At 49.5% G+C, this 26905-nt stretch overlaps 1 protein-coding gene across 1 annotated transcript in view; it reads left to right on the top strand.

Moving 5' to 3' along the window:
- The first annotated feature begins 21291 nt into the window (after nucleotides 1-21291).
- Nucleotides 21292-26905, top strand: part of PLA2G4E (phospholipase A2 group IVE) — a 45606-nt gene continuing 39992 nt past the window's right edge. The window contains exon 1 of the mRNA XM_067744211.1: nucleotides 21292-21387. Coding sequence (XP_067600312.1) covers nucleotides 21292-21387 — 96 coding nt within the window. The remainder of the gene's footprint in view (nucleotides 21388-26905) is intronic.

Below are 26905 nucleotides of genomic sequence, written 5' to 3'. Positions count from 1 at the left end.
GCCACATGGTGTCACTGCTGAAGCACAGGCAATGCTAGCACCCCACTACCGCCCTCTGCTCCTGTCCTGAAGCATTGGTGATGAAAGACAGGTGCTCCAGCTGCTCTGGGCTTGTCCTGTTTGCCCACTACTGGACAAGCTGGGGATGACAGGGGACCCCACCAGGTCTGCTGCCTGGCTTGCCCCTGCACGCTTCTTGGGGAATGAAGCTGAGAGGGCTTTGTGGGACACGTACCCACAGGCTCCGTGCCCCCCGGGGCAGGTGGCTTTGGCTTGTCTGCCATTTCCCCGACTCGGACCCACTCTGGCTTCCTCAGCTCATGAGGTTCGCACCAGCCCACAGCCACTTTCCTCAAGGCCTGACGTGCCAGGATGGCAGGGTCCAAAAGGGTTTCTACACTGCAGCTTCAGCCCCGTACTGGCTCTGTGCTACCTTCCTTTCCCTATTTCTGCATTCTGGCCTCAGGAATGAGGGAAATTTTAACTCAAGCCAAGCCCTGTCCCATTTCCTGCTCTGTGATGAAGAATTCCTGTTGTGGGGAGATGGGGATGACAAGTGCACCCCCATCAAGGCTAGTTCTTGAAGGAAAAATTAGGAAAATGTCCACTCTCCCCTTCATGGGATAAGACAAAAAAGACGATGTATCTTTTTCTCTGTAAAAAAAAAAAAAAAATCATTGTTATATTGAGATCATTTTAGTCCCAACAGATCTACAATATTTACATGAATCAGTTCTGATATTAAGCTGGGTTATTGAAGCCACACTTTCTGTAATGGGGATTGAGCAGGAAAGGAACTAACGTTGACTGCAGCCCACTGTTTGCCGGGTGTTAATTCTCACACTTCTGCGAGGTCAGCATCGTCATCATTATCCCTATTTTACAAATGAAGAAACCAAGTCTCTTGGGGCTTCCCTGGTGGCGCAGTGGTTGAGAGTCCGCCTGCCGATGCAGGGGACACGGGTTCATGCCCCGGTCCGGGAGGATCCCACGTGCTGCAGAGCAGCTGGGACCCGTGAGCCATGGCCGCTGGGCCTGCGCGTCCGGAGCCTGTGCTCCGCACCGGGAGAGCCCACAACAGTGAGAGGCCCGCGTACCGCAAAAAAAAAAAAAAAGAAAAAAAAAAGAAACCAAGTCTCAGAAAGGTTGGTAACTCGCCAATAGTTTGCTCTGGAGCCGTGGGAACCCCTTTCTGCCCCACGAGCCCATACCGGGCCCTTGGCGGGCTTGCCCCATCCAGAGTGGGATCCAGGCCTGCAGGAGATGCACCTAGCCTTTTGTGTCTCTCCTGATGTCATCAGATACTTTCTCCCTGGACCTGTAATGAGATATTCTAATTATTACCTCCCTGTATCCCTGGCTACAGACAAATCAGCTCCTTTTGATAAAGCCCCACCTCCCTTTTTTTTGAGCAAAATGAAGTGAGTTTTTGTTGCCTGAGACGAAAGTGCCTTTGGGAGACCCTGCCTACAGCTGATGGGGTGACAGCTACTATGCCCTGGAGGCTTGCCAGGCACCACTGGACTCTGAGCCCTTTACAAAGGGAACCAGCTCATGGGGTAAATATGGAACAATGTTATTTTTCTCACTAACTGTCCCCAGCTATACTCTGTCAAAGCCTCCTTTCCTGCTAGATACAGATATTTGAGAAGAGACAGTCCTCCTAACAATGAAACCAGAACCATTTTTCATTTAAACACACACATTTTGATGCATATTATGTTTATGTTTGTAAATTTTTTCTTTTTTGTTCCCTAAAATTGAAGGCCTGCAGGTGCACAAAATACTTATTTAGTCCTTAGCTTCCAAAACCTCAAGACACAATGTACCCCTACACGACTAATGAGTTCACTGTGCCAGGAGCCAGTTCTAGAATGTAATGTAATTTAATGTAAACACAAATGGGATAATTATTGTGGAATGGTTTTGTATCGCTGGTCTATTTGACAACCCCTTTCTCTGCATGGTTTTCTCCCTCTATTTCTCAGTATGGGGACTTTCTTGTTGGAAAACTTCCTTCTTTAAAGAACTTTCCCCTGGAAACTGAGGATGCCTTTGTTTTTAATCTGTAGGACTTCCCACATTCTAAAAGTTTATTTTAACCTAACAAGGAAGTCCCTCACATGGTAAACTTTAAAAGAATCATGTCTTGGAGATTTAAAGAAATGACCTGGAAAAAATTAGACTTGTCAAGAAATAGAGGCCACAAAAGAAAATTCACAAAGGTGAAGTTATTGAAAGAAACCAGATTTGCCCTCAAATATGCTGCTCTGCTTATTGATTATTTTGAGTTAAAGGCACTTGAAAAAAATAGCAGATGTATAAGGATACGCTGACCTTTCTTTTTCTTCCTACAAGCTGGAGATAAAACGCCCACATAGGGACTTCCCTGGTGGTGCAGTGGTTAAGAATCCACCTGCCAATGCAGGGGACACGGGTTCGATCCCTGGTCTGGGAAGATCCCCCATGCCGCGGAGCAACCAAGTCTGTGAGCCACAACTACTGAGCCTGTGCTCTAGAGCCCGCGAGCCACAACTACTGAAGCCTGTGTGCCTAGAGCCTGTGCTCCACAATAAGAGAAGCCACTGCAATGAGAAGCCCCGCGCACCGCAACTAGAGAAAGCCCATGCGCAGCAACGAAGACCCAACGCAGCCAAAATTAATTAACTTTAAAAAAAGTTTACCATGTGACATTTTAGCTGTTCCTGGTTTTATTTTGCATTGATTAATCCTAAAAGTAATGCTCACTGGAAATTGGATAAAAGACTGATTTTTAAAAATCTAATTAATTTGTTTTCTTTCCAGTTGTATTGAGATAGAATCGACAAACAGCAGTGTATAAGTTTAAGGTGTATTGCTTTTCTTTTTTATTGCAAAAAGCATTGATAAAGAAAAAGCATTTTCCATGGTATGGCTAAGTGGCAGGGTGCTTTGTTAGGTTAAAATAAACTTTTATAATGTGGGAAGTCCTACAGATTAAAAACAAAGGCATCCTCAGTTTCCAGGGGAAAGTTCTTTAAAGAAGGAAGTTTTCCAACAAGAAAGTCCCCATACTGAGAAATAGAGGGAGAAAACCATGCAGAGAAAGGGGTTGTCAAATAGACCAGCGATACAAAACCATTCCATAATAATTATCCCATTTGTGTTTATATTAAATTACATTACATTCTAGAACTGGCTCCTGGCACAGTGAACTCATTAGTCGTGTAGGGGTACATTGTGTCTTGAGGTTTTGGAAGCTAAGGACTAAATAAGTATTTTGTGCACCTGCAGGCCTTCAATTTTAGGGAACAAAAAAGAAAAAATTTACAAACATAAACATAATATGCATCAAAATGTGTGTGTTTAAATGAAAAATGGTTCTGGTTTCATTGTTAGGAGGACTGTCTCTTCTCAAATATCTGTATCTAGCAGGAAAGGAGGCTTTGACAGAGTATAGCTGGGGACAGTTAGTGAGAAAAATAACATTGTTCCATATTTACCCCATGAACTGGTTCCCTTTGTAAAGGGCTCAGAGTCCAGTGGTGCCTGGCAAGCCTCCAGGGCATAGTAGCTGTCACCCCATCAGCTGTAGGCAGGGTCTCCCAAAGGCACTTTCGTCTCAGGCAACAAAAACTCACTTCATTTTGCTCAAAAAAAAGGGAGGTGGGGCTTTATCAAAAGGAGCTGATTTGTCTGTAGCCAGGGATACAGGGAGGTAATAATTAGAATATCTCATTACAGGTCCAGGGAGAAAGTATCTGATGACATCAGGAGAGACACTAAAGGCTAGGTGCCTCTCCTGCAGGCCTGGATCCCACTCTGGATGGGGCAAGCCCGCCAAGGGCCCGGTATGGGCTCGTGGGGCAGAAAGGGGTTCCCACGGCTCCAGAGCAAACTATTGGCGAGTTACCAACCTTTCTGAGACTTGGTTTCTTTTTTTTTTCTTTTTTTTTTTTTTTTTGCGGTACGCGGGCCTCTCACTGTTGGGGGCTCTCCCGGTGCGGAGCACAGGCTCCGGACGCGCAGGCCCAGCGGCCATGGCTCACGGGTCCCAGCTGCTCTGCAGCACGTGGGATCCTCCCGGACCGGGGCATGAACCCGTGTCCCCTGCATTGGCAGGCGGACTCTCAACCACTGCGCCACCAGGGAAGCCCCAAGAGACTTGTTTTCTTCATTTGTAAAATAGGGATAATGATGACGATGCTGACCTCGTAGAAGTGTGAGAATTAACACCCAGCAAACAGTGGGCTGCAGTCAACGTTAGTTCTTAAATGCCACGGAGCAGTCAAGCCTGTGCGCCATAACTACTGAGTCTGTGCTCTAGAGCCCATGCTCCACAGCAAGAGAAGCCACTGCAATGAGAAGCCCGTGCACGGCTACGAAGAGTAGCCCCCGCTCACCTCAACTAGAGAAAACCCACAGCAACAAAGACCCAATGCAGCCAAAAATAAATAAATAAATTTATTTTTTTAAACAACTCCATGTGTTTAGAAGATATACTAGGAGGAAAGAAACATTCTTATCCCTAAAGATGAGGAGTAGAGGCACAAACAGACCTGGTTAAATTAACCCTTATCTTCCTAGTCACATAATTTTCTATAATTTACTGTTATAGCACTGGCGCTTCTGTGGGCTGATGAAGGTCTGGAATTAAGTTCTGATTAAGGTCTGATTAAGTTCTGTTCTAACTGGTGGAGAGGGAAGGAAACGTACCTACTGCTTTTAGGCAAATAGAGGGAGAGCAGAAAGCTTTTCTTGTATCGGCTTCTTCTTAATTGCTTTCAGCTGAAAATAATCCTGAATGCTAAGTGACTTAATTAGGGGTAGAGGGTGCGAATTCTGCTACCTTTTAGCACAAACAGAAAAGTGACACTTTACATACATCTCCCCCCAACCCCGCCCCCCAAACAGGACTGTAGTCAGTCAGACCTGGGAGTCTGACTGCTGCTTGATTTCTGACAGGGCTGTTTAGGCCAGAGGCCGGCCCCACGGGAGAACCACAGCCTCAGAAAAGAGAGTCTTGAAATGGGGAGGGGGATGATGGAGTGGCCCCAGCTAGAGAGGATGCTGGATCACTCAGAGCCCACACACAGAGAAACGGAAAGATGCGCATTTTGAACGTATATTTTAAAACACTTGTAAACAGACACAAAGGGGGTTTGTGTTTTGTTTTTATTTTTGCATTTTTGTTTTTACTGTGGAGCTATGATGCATTGTCTTTAAGCTGCCAGAAATGGCGTCTATCAAACCAAAGACAGGGCTGAAAATGAGAGGCAGAGTAGATTACCGAATTCCCTTCTGGCCTGTGGCCCCTCCATCAGCGCTGAACACCAGGCTAGGGATTTATTTTCAGGGCTCAAAAGAGAGATCTGGGGGTGTCAGCCAAGAGCCAGGGACTCCACCAGGGGCCTAGATGGTCTCAGCCACCTGACCCTCAGCCCTTGCTCCCTCTTCCCTCCCCACTGACATATTGAGTGTCACACTTTTAGAAATAGCCCTGAGCAGTGAGGAGCCTGGATCTGAGCTCGGAAATGCAGGCCTCCCCTGAGGAGAGCTGCTCCAGGTGAATGTAATTGTATCTTGCTGCTGACTCTCTACACAGAGCAGGAACATTCTCTCCACCAGAGTCGGCCCAGATTGGCTGATGTATTCACAGAGGTGTGGGACTCTTTTAGCTAAGCACTGACTTCCTTCACCTCTGTAACCATCAGGCTCATTTAGCTTCAGGAGGAATCCGATGACATTGCTTTGGCTGTTTTGCAAAACCCCCTTGAAATTTCCCAAGGATATCCGCGGTTTGCCTCGCTGTTAAGGACCAACCCAGTACCAAACAGCCTGTTCTAAGACCCAGAGAGGTGGATGTGGCTGGAATGACTATCCAGACCTCAGAAGGCCAGCCTGGCTCGGGAACTGATGTGTTTGTCCTGCAGAGCCTACAAGGGGATGAAGAAGGCAGCACAGCAGGAAGGAGTGTCAGTGAGTTGGAGCAGACGCAGGTCTTGGAAACTCCCCATCTCCCACCTCTACTTCCCATGGCCCCTGGGGGCTCTCAGGTATGTTTGCATTTCTGGGGAGTGCTCCTGGCCCCTTAAATTTTACCCCCGCTTTCCTGACTATAAGTAAGATCACCTGCATTGCTGCAGAGTTAACAGGTTGTTTTTGTTAATTTCTTTCTTTCCCAGATGCATCCCTTTGGCCCCGCCCATCACCTACCCGTCCTTACCTGTCTCTGTGCCCCAAAGAGTTGTTAACTCTGACGGTGATGACCTTTCACTGCATGCACTCTATGTGCTTGGGAGGGATTAGTGGTGATGACAAAAGTGAGGCTCAGTGGGGTTAAGGTCACCCAGCTAAGTCCATAGGAGAGCTGAGATGGCAGGTGTTTCGATTGATGTGATACTGAGGGGTCAGCATCCTGCAGGTGAATGACTTAGCAGACCACCTGGCACATATAGATTCTAGGCATGTGCCGTCTAGCCTAGCGGCAGGGCAGGGTCATAACTGTAACCACGCGCAGCTCTGAGGAAGTTGGAGGGAATGTACTGATTTGGCCTTCCTCACGGACCCCACCTATGGGCCAGTGAAGAGAAAACCTTGACTAAGTCATTCCCATCTGGTAAATTGAGTGGGCTACAAAAATTGAACCTTGGCTTTAGGCAATCATCAGTAGATCCAGATCTGCCTCCCCAGCTTCTCCACCGGGCAGGTGTGTGAGCTTCCTGTGGGCTCCCAGCAATGGGGAGGGGTCCGTGTTCTTGTGCCCCTCTGGCCGCTCTGGTCTCAGCAGCAGTGCCAGGCTGAGCTCAGCAGGGGGCAAGGCTCGCATCCGTCCATGGACCTTGTTCACAGGAGCACTGCATCATGGTCACTTTGCCCCCTGTGGACCCCTCTGCCTCTGTCCCACTCTGTCTGGACCCTGGCTTGCTGGCTCCATCCTGGCCCTCCACCACGGGGTCACCTTGCCTGGCCCCAGTAGGTCCCACTTCATAGCTGTGGCTGTCAACCCAGTGTCCACCACCCAAGGTACCTGAGGGCAGCTGGGCAGATGACCAGTACCCCCAAGATTCGTCCCCTTGACCAGACTGACTGCCCCATAGAAGCACCAGGGCCCCTGCCGGTGACCCCTCTCAGAGTCACAGGTGAAGAGTGGTGGCTCCTCTCCCCCTCTCTGCCCCACACCTTCCCGCCCTTCCTGTAGTCCCCTGTTCCCCAGTGGGGAAGTCCCTGTGGTCCAGTAGGCCAGGCCTGCTCCTGATGTGATGCAGCGGGAGATGCACCAGCTACAGCCCTGCTGGGAGGTCAGGGGCCTGCACCCCCTGCCCCTCCCTGGCATCAGAGGCCTCCTGACTCAGAGGTGGCCCCTCAAAGCTGTGAGAGCCATTGAAACACAGGGATTCGGTATCTGTAAGAGCGCCGTCCTCCTTAAGAGTGGTTGAGAGCGTGGGCTGTGAAATCAGACCAGGGCTTCCATAACTTTCTTTGTCAGTTGCCAACCCTGGGACCTCAGACCAGTTCCTTAACCTCTCAGACTTCACCTCTCAGTTTCTCCACCTCTGGGGCAAAATCATGTCAGGTGTGGATAGCAGAGTGTTTGGAGCACAGGAAGCTGGAACCATGCTGACCGCTGTCGTCGTTGTTGTTGTGACGTTACAATTCTTTCTCCCCTCTGCCCTGTCATCCCCATGCCTGACATGGCTCAGGAATGAGGCTGTGCCCTTGTCTTGTTTCAGCTGCTTGAGGGAAGAGCGGGAAGGCCACAGGGCTGGGACAGAGGCAAAGACACTGTGCTTAACCTTAATACTTTCATTTTTATGTGTGTAAAAGTCATTTCAAAAAATGTCTGGAAACATAAAGGAAAAACCCATTGTAATCGCATTAACTCAATACGATAACTATTCCCTTTCAGTCTTTTTTCTCCTTAGATAATGTTGATATAGTTGTGCTTATAATACTTATACCAGATCTATGTCCAGGTTTTTTGTCTTAACCTAAAATTACAGCCATGAATGTTTTCTTCGTTGATAATTAAACTTCATAATTGTCACCTCAATGGCAGAATAATATTCCATTGTGTGCCTGTACTATAATTTGTTAAGATTTATGGTGAAATGTCAGAGTTTATAGTGCTTTATTTTTGCAAATTTCCATGGAATTTCTCAGAAGCTTGTCAATTGGTTCTTCCCTAAGACGGGTATGAAATACCTGCACAAGATAAGAAGAATCGCAGTCAGCTCTGCAAGAGGGGGTGTAATATTAGGGAATGTATGTATGTGGGGGGAATGTGTATGATTGGGGAGGATGTGTCTGCATTCAGTGACAGAGGAATCCTCCATATGGCAAATTTTGAGGGACCCACAAGGACCCACCAATCTTCCAATAGTCTCTCATCTGCCCTCCATTTTGGTCCTTGAAGGGTTTCCCTCCAGGACCACCCTGTAGATTACGTCTTCATCTTTCTAGGGCCCCGTGGAGGCTGGCATTACTGGGTAGCATATCGTCATCCAGCAATACTTCAGCAAAAATGAGTTTATCGGATTCGTTTTCAGAGTTACCATTTCCTGCACTGTATTCTTAGGCAACTCTTCCTGTGGTTTGTTACATGTCTTCCATCTCAGGAAGACCAGGAACCACATCTGAAGCCCATATTCATTCCTTGAACAAATATTTATCAAGGTCCCACCGTGCCCCCGGTATTGTTCTAGGAGTGGAAGACAGAGCACTGAGCAGGTCAGACGGGATCCAGTCCTCCTGAAACTTACATTCTAATGGGGGAGACAGACAGTAAATAAATACATGACTGTTTCTATGTCAAAGCTACTGGAACTAAACATGTGATAGAGGGTGACTTTCAGCAGGGAGGGGACAGACAGGAGGTAGGATGGTGACATCTGAAACAAGATCTGAGCCATAAGAAGACCGGTGGGAAAATGTTCCACAGAGAGCAACTTCTAAGTGCAAAGGCCCTGAGGTGGGCACAAGGCTGGTCTGTTCTGAAAACAGAGAGGAGACCAGTGTGTCTGGAGAGCAGAGAGCAGGGGAAGAAAGGAAGTAGTCAGAGCCTTATGCTGACCCAGTGCAGCAGGAGGCAGCTTTGGGGCTGTTCTGAGGCATCAGGCGGGAGCCACTGGAAGCTTCTAATCTGACGGTGGACTTTATCTGATTTCTGTTTTACACCGACCACTGCGGCTGGTCTGTGGAATGGACTGCCTGAGGGGAAACAGGGAGGCAAGTGAAGAGGCTCTGGCTGTGATCCAGGAGGAAATGGAGGCGGCTTAAATACAAGTGGACAGATTCTGAATTTTTCTGGAGGCAGAACTTCTATCTTGCTGATAGATTGGATATGGAATGAGAACACAAAGCCGCCTCCTAGGTTTTTGCCTTAATAACTGGGAGGTACCCCTTAGTCATCTAGGGAACACCAAGGTAGGGTTCCCCAAATGGGTTGGGATGGAGGAGACTGGAGGTTTCTGTGTTGGACATTTTAAATTTGAGGTGCTTGATATATGCATATCCGAGCAGAGATGTCAGGTGGGCAGGTGCAAACACAAGTCTGGAACTTGGGAGATAGGTCGGGGAGATAATTGGGTTGACTACATGAAGCAGAATATAGATGGTTGTTGAAGCCATGAAGCTGGATGAGGTCTCCCAAAAATGGGGGTGGGGTGGGGCAGACAGAAGGGAAGAAGCAGAAGCCTATGCCCTTCTGCTCCCCACCTTCTAGACGCCTGGTGGAGACAGAAGAGCCACCAAAGAAGACTGAGAAGGAATCGCCAATGAGGTTGGAAGAAACCAAGGAAGCCAAGAGACTTTGTCTATAAATGCCCCGTACTTTTATCAGAGTGGGTTGTCAGTAAATTTCTTCAGGAAGCACAAGCTTTGTGGCTGCTTGTTAGTGTCTTTGCGGCCTCTGGTGCACACCTGGAACACTGAGTGACAGGTGGCTGACTGCAGGCCTCAGAGCCCACGCGGCTTCCCATGATCTCTGACATCAAGGCTGATACCTCTGCCTGGCTCCAGAGGCCTGACGAAATCGGACCCCACCCCAGCTGCCCACCCTATGGCCCGGCGCCCACCCTTCCCTCCTGGCGGGACTCGCCCTACTCTGTGCCGCCTACAGGGTGTAAGCCAAGCTCATTCCCACCCCTTCACCTGGATTCTGCTGCTTCCCTTCCTGGAATGCCCTCCCTTCCTGCTGCCTTTCCTAGCCTGGCCCGCATTTCAGGCCCAGCTCAAAGCTCAGTTCCCCAGTCTCTCCCCTTCTGCCCTCTACTTTTTTTTTTTGTAGTACGCGGGCCTCTCACTGCTGTGGCCTCTCCCGTTGTGGAGCACAGGCTCCGGACACATGGGCTCAGTGGCCATGGCTCACGGGCCCAGCCGCTCTGTGGCATGTGGGATCCTCCCGGACCGGGGCACGAACCCGCGTCCCCTGCATCGGCAGGCGGACTCTCAACCACTGTGCCACCAGGGAAGCCCCTCCTCTACTTTTGTACTTGATGCATTTCCCTCAGGACCACCCCTGTGCATTACATCTTTTCACCTCAGGTTACTGAAGCCCACTGGACATCTTCTGCCCCGCCCTCCATATCTAAACCATCATACTGTGATGGTTCTATCCTGAAATTCGTCTTTTTTTTTTTTTTTGGCTACGTTGGGTCTTCGTTGCTGCGCACGGGCTTTCTCTAGTTGCGGCGAGCGGGGGCTACTCTTCGTCGCAGTGAGCAGACTTCTCATTGCAGTGGCTTCTCTTGTTGCAGAGCACGGGCTCTAGGCGCGTGGCCTTCAGTAGTTGCAGCGTGCGGGTTCTAGGGTGCAGGGGCTTCAGTAGTTGTGGCACGTGGGCTCAGTAGTTGTAGCTTGTGGGATCTAGAGTGCAGGTTCAGTAGTTGTGGTGCACGGGCTTAGTTGCTCCGCAGCATGTGGAATCTTCCCAGACCAGGGCTTGAACCCGTGTCCCCTGCATTGGCAGGCGTATTCTTAAGCACTGCACCACCAGAGAAGTCCCCCGAAATACGTCTTGAATCCCATCACTTCTCTCCATCCCTGCCACTCACCCTGGCCTGAGTCACCATGGGTTTCCCGTCTGAACCACTACAACTCATCTTCCTACCCCCAGGGAGAGTGGAGAAGTGCCGAGGACAGGAGGCTGGGATTGTCAGATGAGCCCAGATGTGACATCACACTAGCTCTGGGTCACTAGGTAAAAATCAGTCAGACCTAGTCATTCCAGTCATAGTTATTTTCCCAAGAGCAATGAAGACTCATATTTACGCAAACACCTGTATGTGTGTATTCATAACAGCTTTATTCATAACTGCTGAAAATGGAAACACCTTTATCCTTTAACTGACAAATGGATAAACAAATTGTAATTTTTACAAAGGAAAACTACACAGCAGTGAAAAAGAAAGAACTCATACAACAACATAGATAAATCTCAAAAACTTTACACCAAACGAAAGAAGTCACCACAAAAGATTGAACAGTATGACTCCACTTACGTGAAGCTCTAGAAAAGACCCATCTAATTGGCAGCAACAGAAAGCAGATCACTGGCTCCCTGAGGCCCAGGGAGAAGTGGAAGCGTTGCCCAAAAGGGCCATGAGGCAAATTTTGGGAGCAAAGGAAATGATCTCCGTCTTGATTGGGGCAGTGGTTGCACATTTGTATATAGTTGTCAAAACCCATCAAATGGATAAACTTTATTGTGTTAAATTATACCTCAGTAAAGTTGATTTTTAAAGTAAAAAAAATAAGTCAATTCACCAAATGATGAGTTTGCCAAAAGTGCAATCATTCTACTGGGCCGTCCGCCAAGATGCCCTCATGCGGCTTTTCCCGAGCTGGGTCCTCAGGCTCCAGCAACCCCAGCCCAGCAGTTCTCACTGTTGGTTCACTCAGCCCCACCATCGCCCACAGGCCCACAGCTCTCCTTACTTCCAGGGCCCCTCAGGCAGCCTTGCGGAGTTTCCATGAGTCTGCCCAGGCCTCTTCCCTCTACTCTCTGGGAGCCGAAGGGCACATCTGTGAGGCTGCATCTCACAGAGGTCAGACGTGCCCTCCGCTCTGGATCCCAAGAGTTTCTCGCTGTTACGCCAGCTGTCGGATGGTGGAGGTGGGGCAAGGATAAATGACTGCCTATGTATTTTTCCATATCTGTTATTTACAGGAAAACTGAGGCCTAGAGAAATTTAGAAACCAAGATTTATCTTCTGTTTCTCTTTGTATTTTGAAGACGGTCTCCTTCCTCAGGGCAGCAGAGGCCAGGGGTCAGTTTGAGGGAAGAAAGGACCAAAAGGATTGCAGGGACAAAAACAAAAAACAAAACCATACAGGTTAAAATGTTCACATTGCATCCGTTTTTTTGTTTTTGTTTTTAACTCTTTGTTAAGTCTTTGATTCCCAGGAGAGACTCACCAAAGAGTTCCTTACATACAAGAAATCTCTGTTCAGAGTCAGTCTGTCCAGAATTAGAGCCGGTGCTGGGCACTTCCTGAGTGCTCAGTGAAGGTTCTCCACCTGTGTCACATCAGCTGTCTCCTCCACTGAGCAATGCCACCTGCGGCTAGCACTTGGTGCCCTGCGGGCTCCATGGCCAGGTGACTCCTGCCCTACCTGGTCTCTGCCCATATCCGGCCTTGAGGCCAGCAGGAAGCCCTTCCATCTCTGTAAAGTGACCAGAGAGAAAGGCGGTGTCTGCCTGTGTAGACTTAGCCTGACCTAAACACAGATGGATGGGACTCTGCTCTGGCCAGGTGACCAGAGGCCATGAAGAAACGAATGGAGCCTGCAACCTTGCTTCCCATCGTCTCCCTCTGACACTCACAGGCCCTGCTCCGGATTCCTCCTCCTCCTCCACAGACATGCATGTTTATCCTTCCTGGGTACTGTCCCCTCAGGCCCAGAGTGACAGCTAGAGAAGCTGAGGCAGAGTCTGCATGGAACTGGGGGCCCTGGGAGACTGCAGGGCATTTGGGTAGGACGAGACCAGCGGCCACTCCCGGCTGGTGAAGAGGGGGAGGCATTTATTTATCAGGGGGCTTTTGCAGGCCACGGTTTGCACCAAGGAGCCACCCTGGGCTGATGAAGGAGGCATGCCTGCCTTCCAGCTCACCCAAACCACACAGTGCCGACGGCCACCTGTTCTGCCTGTAGGAGTAGGATTTGCTCTCGTTCTTAAATATTCTCTGCTCATGCGTCACCACTGCCAACAGAAGAATCATCATGATTCTTACACTTGACATTTGGTACCTTATTTAATATCCTTTCTGAGTCTTCATACCTTTGCTCATGCTGTCTCACCAGACAAAAATGCTCTTTCCTGGGTCCTTATCCTTCCTTCGAGGGCAAGTTCAAGTTTTTCCTATTCCAGGCAGCCTCTTCTGACTTGCCCAGCCCTGGGTGGCTGTGATCCCCAAGCAGCATATTTTTATACCTCTCCTCATATGAGACCATTTGCATGACCTTCCTGTCTCACCCAACGTACGTTGTGAGCTCCTTGGGCAGATGACATCTTGGTGTCTGAGGTTGCTGTCCTGTGGATCATAGCACTTGTATTGAATCCATCGCTAACTAAGGGCCGGCCATGTGCTATGACTTTATCTCGTTTAGTCTTCACAACCACCCTATGAGGTAGGAATTCTTTTGCTTCCCACTTTTCAGATGGAGAAACTCAGGCTTAGAGGGATAAACCCACCCAAGTTCATGCAGCTAACATGTGGCAGAACAAGTGTTCAAATCCAGGTCTGTGAAACTTCAACATCTAGACCTTGAACTAACTGGACAATGTCATCCTCACAGAGGTGACTGGTGACAAAGAGCAAACTCAGTGTACAGAAAGCTCCAGGCAGTCTTGCTATGTGTGAGAGAGAGTCAGGACGATAAAACCTATCATCCAGTTGAAACCAGAGGCACAAGCTTTGGTAGCAGAAACCTCACAAGATTGAGAAATGTTGAGCTATGGACACAAGTGCTTTGAGAATACAAAGCACTGAGTAGGACTTTAACATCTGCTTATAAAGATAAAGAAGGGCAGGATCTGTTGACAACATTAGGAACATAAATACTACCTACATTGGAATAAAGAGCCTTTCTTGTCATATTTATCTTTTTTTTTTTTTTTTTTTTTCGCGGTACGCGGGCCTCTCACTGTTGTGGCCTCTCCCGTTGTGGAGCACAGGCTCCGGAAACGCAGGCTCAGCGGCCATGGCTTACGGGCCCAGCCGCTCCGCGGCATGTGGGATCCTCCTGAACCGGGGCACGAACCCATGTCCCCTGTATCGGCAGGCGGACTCTCAACCACTGCGCCACCAGGGAAGCCCATATTTATCCTTATTTTATATCTTGTCATCATGAAATAGTCACGTCTAATCTGTTGACCAGAAGTTCTGAGACATCTTGACATATTAACTTCAATGGTTGATTTTTTTTTTTATCTCCCGTTACTTGGAGGGTATAATATTTGCTTTATGTTGTCAAAACTGTGTTTACTCACTGTATGTTTTTTTTAATTGAAGTATAGTTGATTTACAATGTTGTGTTAGTTTCTGATGTACAGCAAAGTGATTCAGTTATACTTATATATACATTCTTTTTCATATTCGTTTCCATTATGGTCTATTACAGGATATTGAGTATAGTTCCCTGTGCTATACAGCAGGACCTTGTTGTTTACCTATTTTATATACAATAGTTTGTATCTCTTAATCCCAAACTCCTAATTTATCCCTCCCCTACCCCCTTTTCCCTTTAAGGGAATCATAAGTTTGTTTTCTATGTCTGTGTTACTCATTATATGTTTGTTTTAGGAAATTGAGCTTTATCAATGAACACAGGAACATAAAGAGACATTTAAAAAACATAGTGGAGAATCTTGATTTTCCAGGGCAGTAGCGTCTCCCAAAAGGCTGAGTGTATGAGGGTTAAGGCCAGAAGTTCCGGGACAGGCTGATTTGCATCACAGCCCTGTCACTTACTATGGTGACTCTGAGGAAGTGGCTTACCCTCTCCATGTCTCAATTAATTTTTAAAATGAGATCATAATAGTATCTGCTTCACAGGTAATACAAGATATGAAGAATAGTCCCCGTCACTTTGTAAACATTCAATAGATGGTAGCCACTCTGTTGCTGTCGGCATCTGTGTGATGGGCCAGTGGTGAATGTACCATAACTAACCGTCTTCTTACTGATGGGCGTTAGGTGTTTCCAGTTGATGAACAAGACCAGCAATGTTCCTGCCCTGAAAAGGGTTACGGTCTGGTGGAACGAGGCAAAAAGATGAACATGATAAATCAACATATGATATATTAAGTTAGATTTGATCTAATTTAACTTAATTAATAACCAGAGAAACACGGAAGCAAATAAGTGGTTGAAAGGCATACAGGTTATAAAGGGTGGTCAGGGCAGGCCTGCTGGAGAAAATGACACTTGAGCAGAGCCATGAGAGAGAAGAAAGAGCCAGCTATGCACAGAGCAGAAAGTCAAGGACTTCGGGCAAGGGAGCGGCGAGCGCAAAAATCCCTGATGTGGAAAAGGATTTACCACGTTCAGGGCATGGAGGGCCATGAGACAGACCCTGATATTTAAGGAAACTTAATATATCATAAAATTGGCACCACGGATCAATAGGAAAAGAACACACTGTTTAATAGATGACATGGCTACAAGTGGCTCACTATACAGGGTGAAATAAAGCAGCATCTCCACTTCACAAGCTGAACTGTGTTCAAGGGAAGGAGTAGAATGTGAGAAGCCATGACAAGAAGTAAAAGCCACCAGAAGCTATGGGAGGGTTCTAACCGGGGCTGTCAAATAATCTAGTTATGTTTTTAGGAGATTCTGTAGAGAATGGCTTATAACAAGGCAAAAGTGCAAGCAGGAAGACCAGTTAGGCTAATGCCATAGCTGAGATGAGGGAGATGATGACTCAGGCTGGAGCAGTGGCAGTGACTCTGGGGTAAAGCAGGAGGGAAAATAATTTCACTTGAGTGCAGAGGGCCGAGGACATGGCCTGTTATCACCCTAGATGCCCATGAGCCCCGAGTTTGTCTTCTTGATTGTTACTTCCCTGAACCCACAAATCCTTTCCCATTCTCTCCCCAAAGAAAGGCAATCTTTATTCAACTTTCTCAGTGCTTTCCAATTTAATAGCTGCAGTGAAATTTCATTTTGGTTTTAATTTCTCTGATTACCAATGATTTTGAGCGTCTCCTCAAATGCTTGTTAGTTTTTTGGGTTTCCCCTCCTATATATTGCAGGTTCAAATCTTTGGTTCACTTTTGTGTTGGCATGGCCGTCTTTTTCTTGTGGAGTATGTAAGAATTCTTCCTATATACTAGACATTAATCCTTTTGTGATTTGCAAATGCAATGCGAATGTCTTCTGTTATTCTGTCGGCTGTCTTTTAACTGTTTCTCTGTGTTCTTAGTTGACAGAAACCCTTAATTCTTATGTAATCAAATTTAGAAATTTTTTTCCTTGTGGTTTGTGGATTCAAACTGATGTTTAAGAAATCCTCATCCCCAAGACCACAAATAGACTCTCCTATGTTATCTTCTGCCAACTTCATAGTTTTCCCTTTCTTATGTTCACCCCATTTACAGCCCATCTTTTTATATGGGGACAGGTGAGGATGCTGTTTTATTTTACATTATACACTGAGCCACTCATGACCATGTCACCTCTTAAACTGTTCTTTTTCTATTGATTTGTGGTGCCAATTTTCTCATATGTTAAGTTCCCTTAAATATCGGGGTCTACCTCTGCCCCCCTCTACTTTGTTCCATTGGTCCTATTCTCGCACCAACACCCTACTGCTTGTGTTAGTGTGACTTTGTAGTTTATTTTAGTACCAGGCAGGGTAAGACTCTCCTCTTTACTGGTATTTTTTAAGAGTGGTTTGTTATCCACAGATATTTATTAAGAGGAAGGAATTTGGGATAAGTTTTGGAGGTAGAACGGTGCTTATGGCATCTTTTGCTTTACCCCAGTTTTACATTTCTATGTTTTTTGTTTGTTTGTTTTGTTTTGTCTTTGGCTGTGTTGGGTCTTCGTTGCTGCACGTGGCTTTCTCTAGTTGCAGCGAGCGGGGGCTGCTCTTCGTTGCGGTGCGCAGGCTTCTCATTGCGGTGGCTTCTCTTGTTGCGGAGCACAGGATCTAGGCATGTGGGCTTCAGTAGTTGCAGCACACGGGCTCAGTAGTTGCAGTGCATGGGTTTCAGTAGTTGTGGCTTGAGGGCTCTAGAGTGCAGGCTCAGTAGTTGTGGTGCACAGGCCTAGTTGCTCCATGGCACGTGGGATCTTCCCAGACCAGGGATCAAAGTGTGTCCCCTGCATTGGCAGGTGGACTCTTAACCACTGCACCACCAGGGAAGTCCCTTTCTATGTATTTAAATCTGGCAACAGGGACTTCCCTGGTAGCGCAGTGGTTAAGAATCTGCCTGCCAATGCAGGGGACACGGGTTCGATCCCTGGTCCAGGAAGATCCCCCATGCCGAGGAGCAGCTAGGCCCGTGAGCCACAGCTACTGAGGCCTACGCACCTAGAGCCCATGCTGCACAACACAAGAGGCTGCCATGGTGAGAGGTCTACGCACCGCAGCAAGGAGTGGCCCCAGCTCGCCACAACTAGAGAAAGCCTGTGCGTAGCAACAAAGAACCAACATAGCCAAAAATAAATAAATTGTTTTTAAAAATTAAAAAAAAATCTGGCAGCATTTCCCTATTGGTTTCTAGGTTTTATACCTTGTTTAGGAAAATCCTCCTCTTCCTCATCATTCTCTAATATTTTATTTTAAACCTTCTATAGTGTTATTTTAACGTTTAGATATTTAATCTGTCTGGAATTTATTTTTGTGTGGTTATGAAGTTCATTTTAACTTTATAACTAACTTTATATTATTCCAAATGGTAAGCTATAATACTTTTTCCAGTAATGAATAGTCCATCGTTTCATCACTGATTTGAAATACTTCCTTCATTGTATAATGAAATTTCATGTGTACATAGGGCTGTTTCTGGGCTCTGCTTGGAAGGTATTGGAATCCAGAATTCGTTGGCAAGAATGGAAAAGCATTAGACGTGTTGAGCGGGAGAATGACAGGTTGAGGGCGTGGTTACGAAGCTCACTGGCCAGCCTGGTTTGTGGGGCAAAAACTCGTGAGAGGCAAGAGGCTGAGAATCAGATGCTGCTGATGGGGTGGGACGGAAGGGACAGGCATCCGAGGCATCTTGAAAGAGGAAAGGTGAAGAATTCATCCTTGCTGGTTCTCCTGCGAGTGATGTCAGCTGAGCCACTGGGAGGAATGTACTTTCCAATGCTGGGTTACCTGAGACCAAGAGGCGGCTGGTGAAGGCAGCTCCTGGTCACCCTGATAAATGGGAGCCAGTTAACAAGACCCCCGGACACAGTCAGAGGTGGAGGCTCAGAAGAGCAGGTTGGGGGGCTCTGGGGAGATCTCAGGCTTTCTGCTCATTAGGGAGGAAAGGGCAGTGGGTAGAAAGAAACCAAGTCCCCTCCACTTTGTGCGGAGACGGCTTCAGAATTTCCGCATGAAGGAGCTCTGGAGCATCAGATTGTGTACCAAGAACACTGTTGTAGCTTTAATTGTGGGTTCATTCAGAGACACACTGGATCAGAGGAGGGGGTTAGGCTCCCGTCGCCCCATAGTTGGACGTTACCTTATGCCTGGCACTCCCCACCTTCCCAGCCCACTCCCACAGCTCCCACCACCAAGGCCTCTGTCCCCTCCTGCCCTACTTAGAGTCCACACTGGACAATTCACCACTTAACTCAGCCCTCTCTGCTCCCCTCCCTAGATCACAAATGCTTTGTTGTTTCCTTCCCGACTGCACCCTGTCAGCTCAGAGCCAGGCAGTAAATGCTGGCAGGCGAGTCCACTCTGTTTGCTGTTGCACCAGCTCCCACCGGGGTCAGAGGCTGTGTAGAGGGTGTGGAGGAAGAAGCTTCCACCCCACCTCCTGTTAGCTTCCTATTCAATCTGATTTCATTCAGCTAAAGTGAGGCCCCGCTCTTGAGGAGTTTATGCACAATGAGGAAATACAAGGATTGGAGACCCAGAGTTTTCACAGGCTGCCGAGGATGGATGGAGCGGGGTAGGGTGGGTGTTTGTGGCTAGGCTCCTTCAGTGAGAGGAGGATCAAGTTCTAGGCTTTGAGGAATGTTTTGGAGTTTGGGGCTTGCCCTGGGCCCATTTGATGGTGAAGTGGGGGGGAGTGGAGGGAATGGGTACCAGGAGGACACCTCCGTTGGGGGGAGTGTCCCCCTTCCCTCACTATAGCCTCACCACATCACATTCAGGACATTGTAGTGCTGTGGGCTGGGCTGTCTACAACATGAATCACCATTGCCTTCCGAAATTTCAGCTCTGATCATGTCACTGTCCTGCTCAAAAACCATTGATGGCTCCCCATTGCCTAGAGAATAAGTCCAAATTTAAAGCACACCTTTTATTTTTCTTTAATTTTTAAAAATATTTATTTATTTATCTGGCTGCTCCAGGTCTTAGTTGCAGCACACGGGATCTTCCTTGCCATGTGCAGGTCATTTAGTTGCAGCATGAGGGATCTAGTTCCCCGACCAGGGATCGAACCTGGGCCCCCTGCATTGGGAGTGCGGAGTCTTAGCCACTGGACCACCAGGGAAGTCCCTAAAGTATGCCTTTTAAAGGTCACAACTATGGGGGCCTAATATATCTTTCCAGATTTGTTCCTTCACAGAACCTCCCTTCTCTCTGCCCAACTTCCACTACCCTCTGTGTCCCACTCTCCTCCCCGCCATACCTCCTCCCACACAACTCGCTACTCTGATACCAGCCCACTTACATACCTGAGCATAGCCTGCTTTCTGGCCTCCTTATTCCTGTTCCTACTGCTCCTTCTTCCCATGATGCCCTTCTCACCTATCGTTAGCTACTGCAATCCCATCTCTCCTGCAAGACCTAATTCAGATGCTGCCTCTTCCACGAAGCCTTCTCATGCCCACTCTTTCCCTTCCCAGCTGACACTCATTTCCCCGTTTCTGTGCTCCGTAGCCAGTTATTAGGTCTGCAAACCACAGATTTTTACAAATGTAAAGGGTTTCTATTGCTCCTTCTAGGATACCCCCGTTACCACAGGAGACTCAGACCTCTGAGCTTCTGAGGGGTTGGAAGCATTTGGTTCCCCAGCTGGACTGTCAGCAGCTTCAAGCTTGGACTTTCCTCTCTTAGTAGCATGTATGCAGTAGGTGCTCACTAAGTGCTGTGAACGAAATGGAATTTGGTAGAGTCCACCGAGGGGCGCGGATGCTGTTTGTGTCCCTGGCAGTGCGCCATGGCAGCGGCAGGGAAGGGGGCAGGCTGGGAGGGGTCCAAGCTAAGGCCCCATCCCCCGTCTGGAGAGCCTGGCAAGCAGAGAGGAGCAGGGTGGGGATGTCCTCCACCTGGCATACGGAGAGGCCCCACAGATACCACTGGCCAGGTTCCATCCCTGCCTTCAAGCCCAAGCAGCCCTGTATTCAGATCTCACCCTTAGTTTCATAAAATCACTTTAATCCATGGGCCGGAAAAGCCGGTTGTGGGCCCCCAGGCAATAGCTCAGGCAGGAAATTCCCAAAGCTCCCAGCTGTGCAGATGAGCAAGCAAAGCTGCCTCCCCAGACCCCTGGAGTGAGCCAGCCACCAGGACAGAGATAGGGATCAGCTGCATGGGGCGAGAGCATCTCTGAGCCTGGGCAGGGGCTGGGCTCACCCTTTCTCTACCTGCCTGGGAGGGCAGGGACCACTAGCCCTTGACTCTCTCCTCACCAGGGATTCAGGCAATTACTTTCCTTCTTCATGGAAAGAAGTCCTGGTCATGGTCCCTGCCTCTCCTGAGGTCCCTGCCTACAGCTCCTGGGGCACTGAGCCATGGGGCTAAGTAGAATTAGGAGGGAGGGCATATCCCCCAGAGGGGCACCTCTGAGCCATGACCTTGACAAGCTGTAGAGACAGCTTTTCCAAATCATGGCTGGGCTAATCCTGAAGTCATGAGGCTCCAACAGCCTCTTCCTGCCATTCTCTGGGGCAGTGGACAGCCTGGTCATTCTTCTTGGGGCAGCAGACCCGTGACCCTGCTGGTCCCTGCATTTCCAGGATCTGAAGACCTGAGGGTCCCTTGATACTAAGAGGCCTGTGCCCAGGAACCCCATCTGTCTACCTACCTAAACCCCTCCCCGGGCAATCCGAGACACTGCCAAGAGTCTTCCAGAGGGCGGAGCTCTGAGTAAGAGTATAAGTTCCCCATCTCACTGCCCAACGGCAGAGCCACACCATGCTCCAGAAGGAGATGCTTGTCTCAGCCTCCCACCACCCGTCACACCCAAGCCAAGCAGAAGATGGCAGGCCCTCCGCCACCTGCACCTTGGAGGTGAGGGAGCAGGGCTGGGTGGGTCCGGAGCTGAGAGCAGGAGACGGGTTCAGGGAGGGCTGGGGGCACCGCAGACTCCAGAGACGTGGAGCACCTCGGCTAGGGCAGCCCCTGCCCGGCACCAGGGGACACAGTCTGGCCCAGTTGGGGCTGGGCTCCTGGGTGGATGGCCCAGCTGCGGATACCCACGGGCTTGACAAGACTCTATGGAGTGGCTCAGGGACGTCCTGGGCCCAGCAGCACCCAGGAGGACAGTGCTCAGCACTGCTGGGGGTGGGTCACATTTGGCCTCTCCTAACGGTGAGCAGGCATTTACCTTGTGGACGTCTTGAACTGCCTGCTGGGAGAGTGTGTGGTGTGGTGTCCAGTGAGGATCTGTGCCATTGCCAACCTGTCTCCATTGGTCACGAGGCACCCCTCCTGGGTCTGTGGTCTAGACTCCTGGGTCTATGCAGCCCCTCACGGCCTTGCAGAGACACCCCAGGTTCATGGGTCAGGTTTCCAGGGCTCTAGACCAGCTCTGCCTTGGCTTTCCCATCGTCTCTGTCTTCCGATTTGCTGTAGGCATGCCATGGCAAGGGCTGTCAGCAGCAACATCTTCCTCCTTACCTTCCCCCGGCCCACACTAAATCATGGAGTGATCACGCCCTGAAAGTGTCTTGTCCCTTTGGGGTGGGAGGTGGAGACCCTGCTCAGTCTCCAAGGAGCCCAGGAGGGAAACCCCGTGCTGTATGGTGCCTGGTGTCCCGCCGCCTGGGCCAGGATAGACGTTGCCTTCTGGGCCGTGTTCCTCCACAGCCCTCAGGGGGCTGAGATAGCCTCTGGTCCACACATGCTCCTGCCTCTCCTGTGTCGTTGAGTCTCCTGGCGCTTGGGCAAGGAGAAACCTCCACAGAGGGACAGAGCTTACCTTGAAGCGGGAATGAAGCAATGGAGAGCTGTGCCCATCCCTCTCAGGTCCTGGAGGGTCCATGACTCAGAGCTGGGATTTCTTGCCCTGACCTCTCACCTAGCCTGGGTGATAAAAAGGAAAACAGCCATAGTGGCTCCTCCCAGGTGACCCCTGGTCTGGGGTGCTGCTCAGACTAGCAGGGAAATGCTCTGGGATCCCACAGAGTTCCCATCCCAATGCTCTCCTTTTAGGGAGGGCCCTTGCCTCCTGGAAGCTATCGCCAGGCTGGTCTGAGCTCTGACACAGGTGTTGCAGGGAACTGATGGATACACCCAGCTCTCTAGGGAGGAGGAGGTGGCATCGCCAGCCGGGCCTGCCCTGAGAAGCCCCGCGGAGGGGAGTTCCCACAGGTTCCCCGGGAGTTGTACTCCCTCGTCAGCACCCAGACCTCATGCGCTGGTGTGGTTTGGGTATGTCTGACCCTAACCACTTCTGAAACAGGGTTGTCAGACCCTCCTCCCAACCCTCCCCCGCACCTGGGAGCCAGGCCCTGGGAGCCCATCTGTAACTAAATATTCTTCTAATTTGTGATGATAGCTAGTTTCTTGGGGTGTGAGGACAGTCCCAAAATGGGAGCTGAGGGTTTTACTCCTGCCTCTGCTATTAACTAGTCTAGTGCATGACCTGGAGCAAGCTTTTAACTGAGTTGGTTAATTCACGGTGAGAGCCAGCCTCCAGGTGGACGGAGAGGGCTCTGCCCTGCAGTCAGGTGGATCTGCGTCTGAGTCCTGGCCCCGCCCCTTCTGGGCTGCGTGACCCCATGTGAGATGCAAGCTCTCTAACCTCGGTCTTCTCCTCTGCAAAGCAGGATAACAGTACCTTCCTCAGAGTCTGGCTGGGATGGGGGGGGGGGGCGGGCGGTAGTTGAGAACAGATGCAGCAACCCCAGGTAGAGCAGAGCCCAGCGCACTAGAGGAGGGTAAGGAATTGTATTCCCAACTTCCCCTCCAAAGTCCTATCTCTAAAGTGAGGGTTTGGGAAGGGGTAATATTGGATTGCACAATAGCCAGTGCTGAGAGTCAAGCTCTTTTCCATATGAGCTGGCAAGATACCCCTGTCCTGAGGAGTTTTCGGGGGAAATGGAGTCCTGGCAAGTCCAGCCCCAGGGACCGAGGTGAGGGAGGAGGCTGGAGCCAGGTGTGTCTGCAGCCTGAGCAGTGACTTCCCAGCAAACCACCATCCAGCCACCCTCCCTGCACAGCTGTTCTGGTTATTAAAGTGTCTAAATACACTCCTCCACTGGTTGCCAAATAATCCCTGCCTTCAGTTCTAGCCCCTCCAGGGAGTGCTCCCTGGTCCTTATCCCAGGACCCTCCAATACCCCTATGAACTGGAGGATTACTGCCCATCCCAACTCCAGGGCCGCAGCCTGGCCATGCCTGTTGTTAAACTTTCACCCTGATGCCCAGCCAGGGCATCCTATTGGAAGGATGAGCCTGTCTAAGTCCCTGAAGTTCTTACCTGGATCCCGTAAGCTACCCCATACACTTGGGTTCCGTAAGCTCACTGGTTTCAGGTTCCCATAGTCACAGACGCTGTACTTTGATCTTTACGTCTTTCTACGTCTTTCTATTCATTACCTCTGGGGCCATGAAGTTTTGCTTGTGTCTAGCACCACTCCAATTGAGCTGATCATACCAGGAGCAAAATATGTACACTCATGTTAATCCCAGAAGGTCATTTTTCACAGACCTCATTTCTGGAATCATCTGGGCCCAAGACCCGAGTCCCATGTTCCCACTGCCTTCCTCTCCGCACCGCCCCTCTGGGCTGTCTCTCAAACCCTCCAGGCTCTGGCTCCCTGCTGGCAGATGTAAGAGTGCTTTGCAGAGTGCTTTGCAATTGGGTGTCTTCTGCAAATTCCTGGGCTAAAGGCGTAATCTGAGGCTCCAGAATGACCACAAAGGAGCCATCCGTGGCTGCTAGAAAGCGAGAGCTTCTCCAAGTACCCTTACAGTTCTGACGTGCTCTGTCTGTTTAAAACAGAGAGAGGTGATGAAATGTGTCAGAAGAGCACTGTAAATAGAAGGACTGCCAGAGTGTGGGGATTATTTGGGGGCTTTGGGGGAATGACGGGTGAAAAGAAGACTCTGCCGGGAAAATAGATTTTCAGAGGACAAGACCAAGCACGAGGAGATCAGGGTAAGCAGCGCCTGTCTTCGTGTTTGCCCACGGTCGCTTTCAAGTAAGGTGACAGTATAATTGTGGTTATGAACGTGGGCTTAAGAATTAGAATTGGATTGAAACTCAGTTTCCTTTGATTCTAGCTGAGTGCCTGAAGTCAAAGGACTTAGGCTCAGATTCTCTATCTGTAAAGCAAGGCTAATAGTAAGATAAAATATAGAGATTATATACACAACACTTAGCATTTGGAAGACACTCAGCAGATGGTAGCTGTGTTGTTAATGGGGCTGAGTTAGAGTAGAAAGAAATGGTCAGCCTCGTTGGAAGGTATCGTGTTAGATGACAGCAGAGAGCTTTTCCTGGAAGGCAGGGAGACCTCAAGTGAGGTCCTGCGGGAAGCTGTAGATGCTCATTCTCTCCCAGCGAAGACACACGGGAGCTGGGCAGGGCCAAGGGCAGCCCCTCCTGGAGGCAGGAGAAGACCTATGATGGCCAAGAGGATCGTGACCCTGGGTTCAGAGACATGAGGAGTGACCCCTGCCTGGGCTGAGTCCTCAGGCAGCTCCCCTCTTGTAGCCCTCTAGCTGCCTTCTGAGAAAATGGGCCAGGGGGAACAGGTTTCACCAGAATTGCTCTCCTGGATGAAAGCTGACTCCTGCCTCCTCACCAGATCAAACCAGGACACACGCTCTGCCCAGGTGGGGAGTGAGAATGACGAGCCCATGTGCCCAGAGGCTGAGCCGTATTTCCAGAACCAAAAGAGAAGCAGTGTTGTGACCTTTGGCCCAGTTACAAAGCTCAAAAGGCAATCCCATTAGAGCAAGTTATTGACCATGAATATATTCAACATTTCAGAGTTAATCTCACAGAAGGAATCCTCAGGCCTGTATGTGTCTGCCAGTGTGGCTTTTGTACCGATTGTGAGGCAGTTGTTGGGGAGAGAGGAGGAAGAAGCCCTAAAACTGACGTATGTATCTATCTCAGGGACTAAGCAACTGTCTTCCCAGCCGTCGTCCTATTGTTCCTGGTCAGAATTAAGCCCCGAAGAGGCTGGAAGGACAGCCATCAAAATAACAGTTCTCATGACAAGGAAAAAAAAATTTGAACTATGTGTGATGATGGATAACTAAACTTCTTGTGGTAATCATCTGGCAATACTAAATACATATATCAAATCATTATGCTGTATACCTCAACCTTATACAATGTTATACGTCAATTATTTCTTAACTTTTAAAAAGATGGCAATACCTCTATTATAAAGGTTTTCCGAGGATTAGAAACTATGAGAGAAGTGTCTAGCAAACAGTAATGTCACCAAATGCAAGTCCGTGGGCCCGATGCACAGTGAGGCCAAACAATACCAAAACGTCGGAGTTCGGAGCGGAGGAAAGTTTATTGCAGGGCCGTGCAAGGAGACTGGTGGCTCAGGCCTTAAAAATTCCCAAACTCCCTGAAAGCTTTCAGCGAAGCCCTTTTATAGGAAAGGTGAAGGAGGGGCATGGTTAGTTGTTGCAGACTTCTCGGTGTCCGAGCCTTTGTTCTTGAGGTCAGGTCACAGTCAGGTCACGATGTTCCTGTAAACCTCCACCAAAACCAATGTTATTCTCTCTTCTGACAAGAAAGGGCAAGGTCCCAAGGCTCAACTTTTGCCCTCTGAGGTCCAGCCTCTGGTAAGTGGAGGGGGTCCCTACGTGGGCTGGTTCCCTGCCTGGGAGTGTTGGACCAGCCTCCAGTCTGGGTCCTCGCGCCAGTGCCCAGGCCTGGCTGAGGAGGCAGATCTCAGCTGGCGGTGTCCTCAGGGCAAGATCCCCAGACCCTGCACAGATCTCATCACTGAGGAAGCCAGGCACCCAGGAACCAGCTGGCCCTCGGGCTCCTCAGGCCACCGAAACAGGGGTGGGTCCCACGGCCTGTGACCCATGGAGACCCCGCCGCCATTAGGTCGCAGAGGCGGGGACTGCGGAGAGGTTCACTGCTGCTTCGTGGCCTGGGCCCGGCCAGTGGGTGGCCATGGCAAGGGCTCTGGAGCTCTGCGAGACCCAGCACCCAGCCTGTCCCCCAGGAGCCCAGCTCACCCGCTGGCCTGAGGCTGGAGGGCCCTGGGGAGAAGGCCACTGTCCACCTCCACTGCACTCTCTGCCCCAGGACCCCTGTGAAGCTGACTGAGTGGGACCTCTAACCCCTGAGCTCAGGGTCTCGCACTAAGGGTCGGTGCCTGCCCTGCCCCGCTCTGCCCCGCCCCTACTGCAGTACGTGTTCAGTAGATGCTATTACAAATAGTATTATCTCTGATAACCGCCAAGGCAGATGAACTATCTGTGGGCAGTCTGAGTTGAAAATAAAAATAATTATAAATAGTGACCTTTTCTGAGTGGTGGCATTATGGGGACTTTTTTCCTTCATACTCTCATGTTTTTCCCTAAATCCCAATGTTATATT

The sequence above is a fragment of the Pseudorca crassidens genome, chromosome 1 (genome assembly GCF_039906515.1).
Source record: "Pseudorca crassidens isolate mPseCra1 chromosome 1, mPseCra1.hap1, whole genome shotgun sequence".
Lineage (NCBI taxonomy): Eukaryota > Metazoa > Chordata > Mammalia > Artiodactyla > Delphinidae > Pseudorca > Pseudorca crassidens.
The sequence above is the reverse complement of the archived record's forward strand: the minus strand, read 5'-3'. Positions and strand labels throughout refer to the sequence as shown.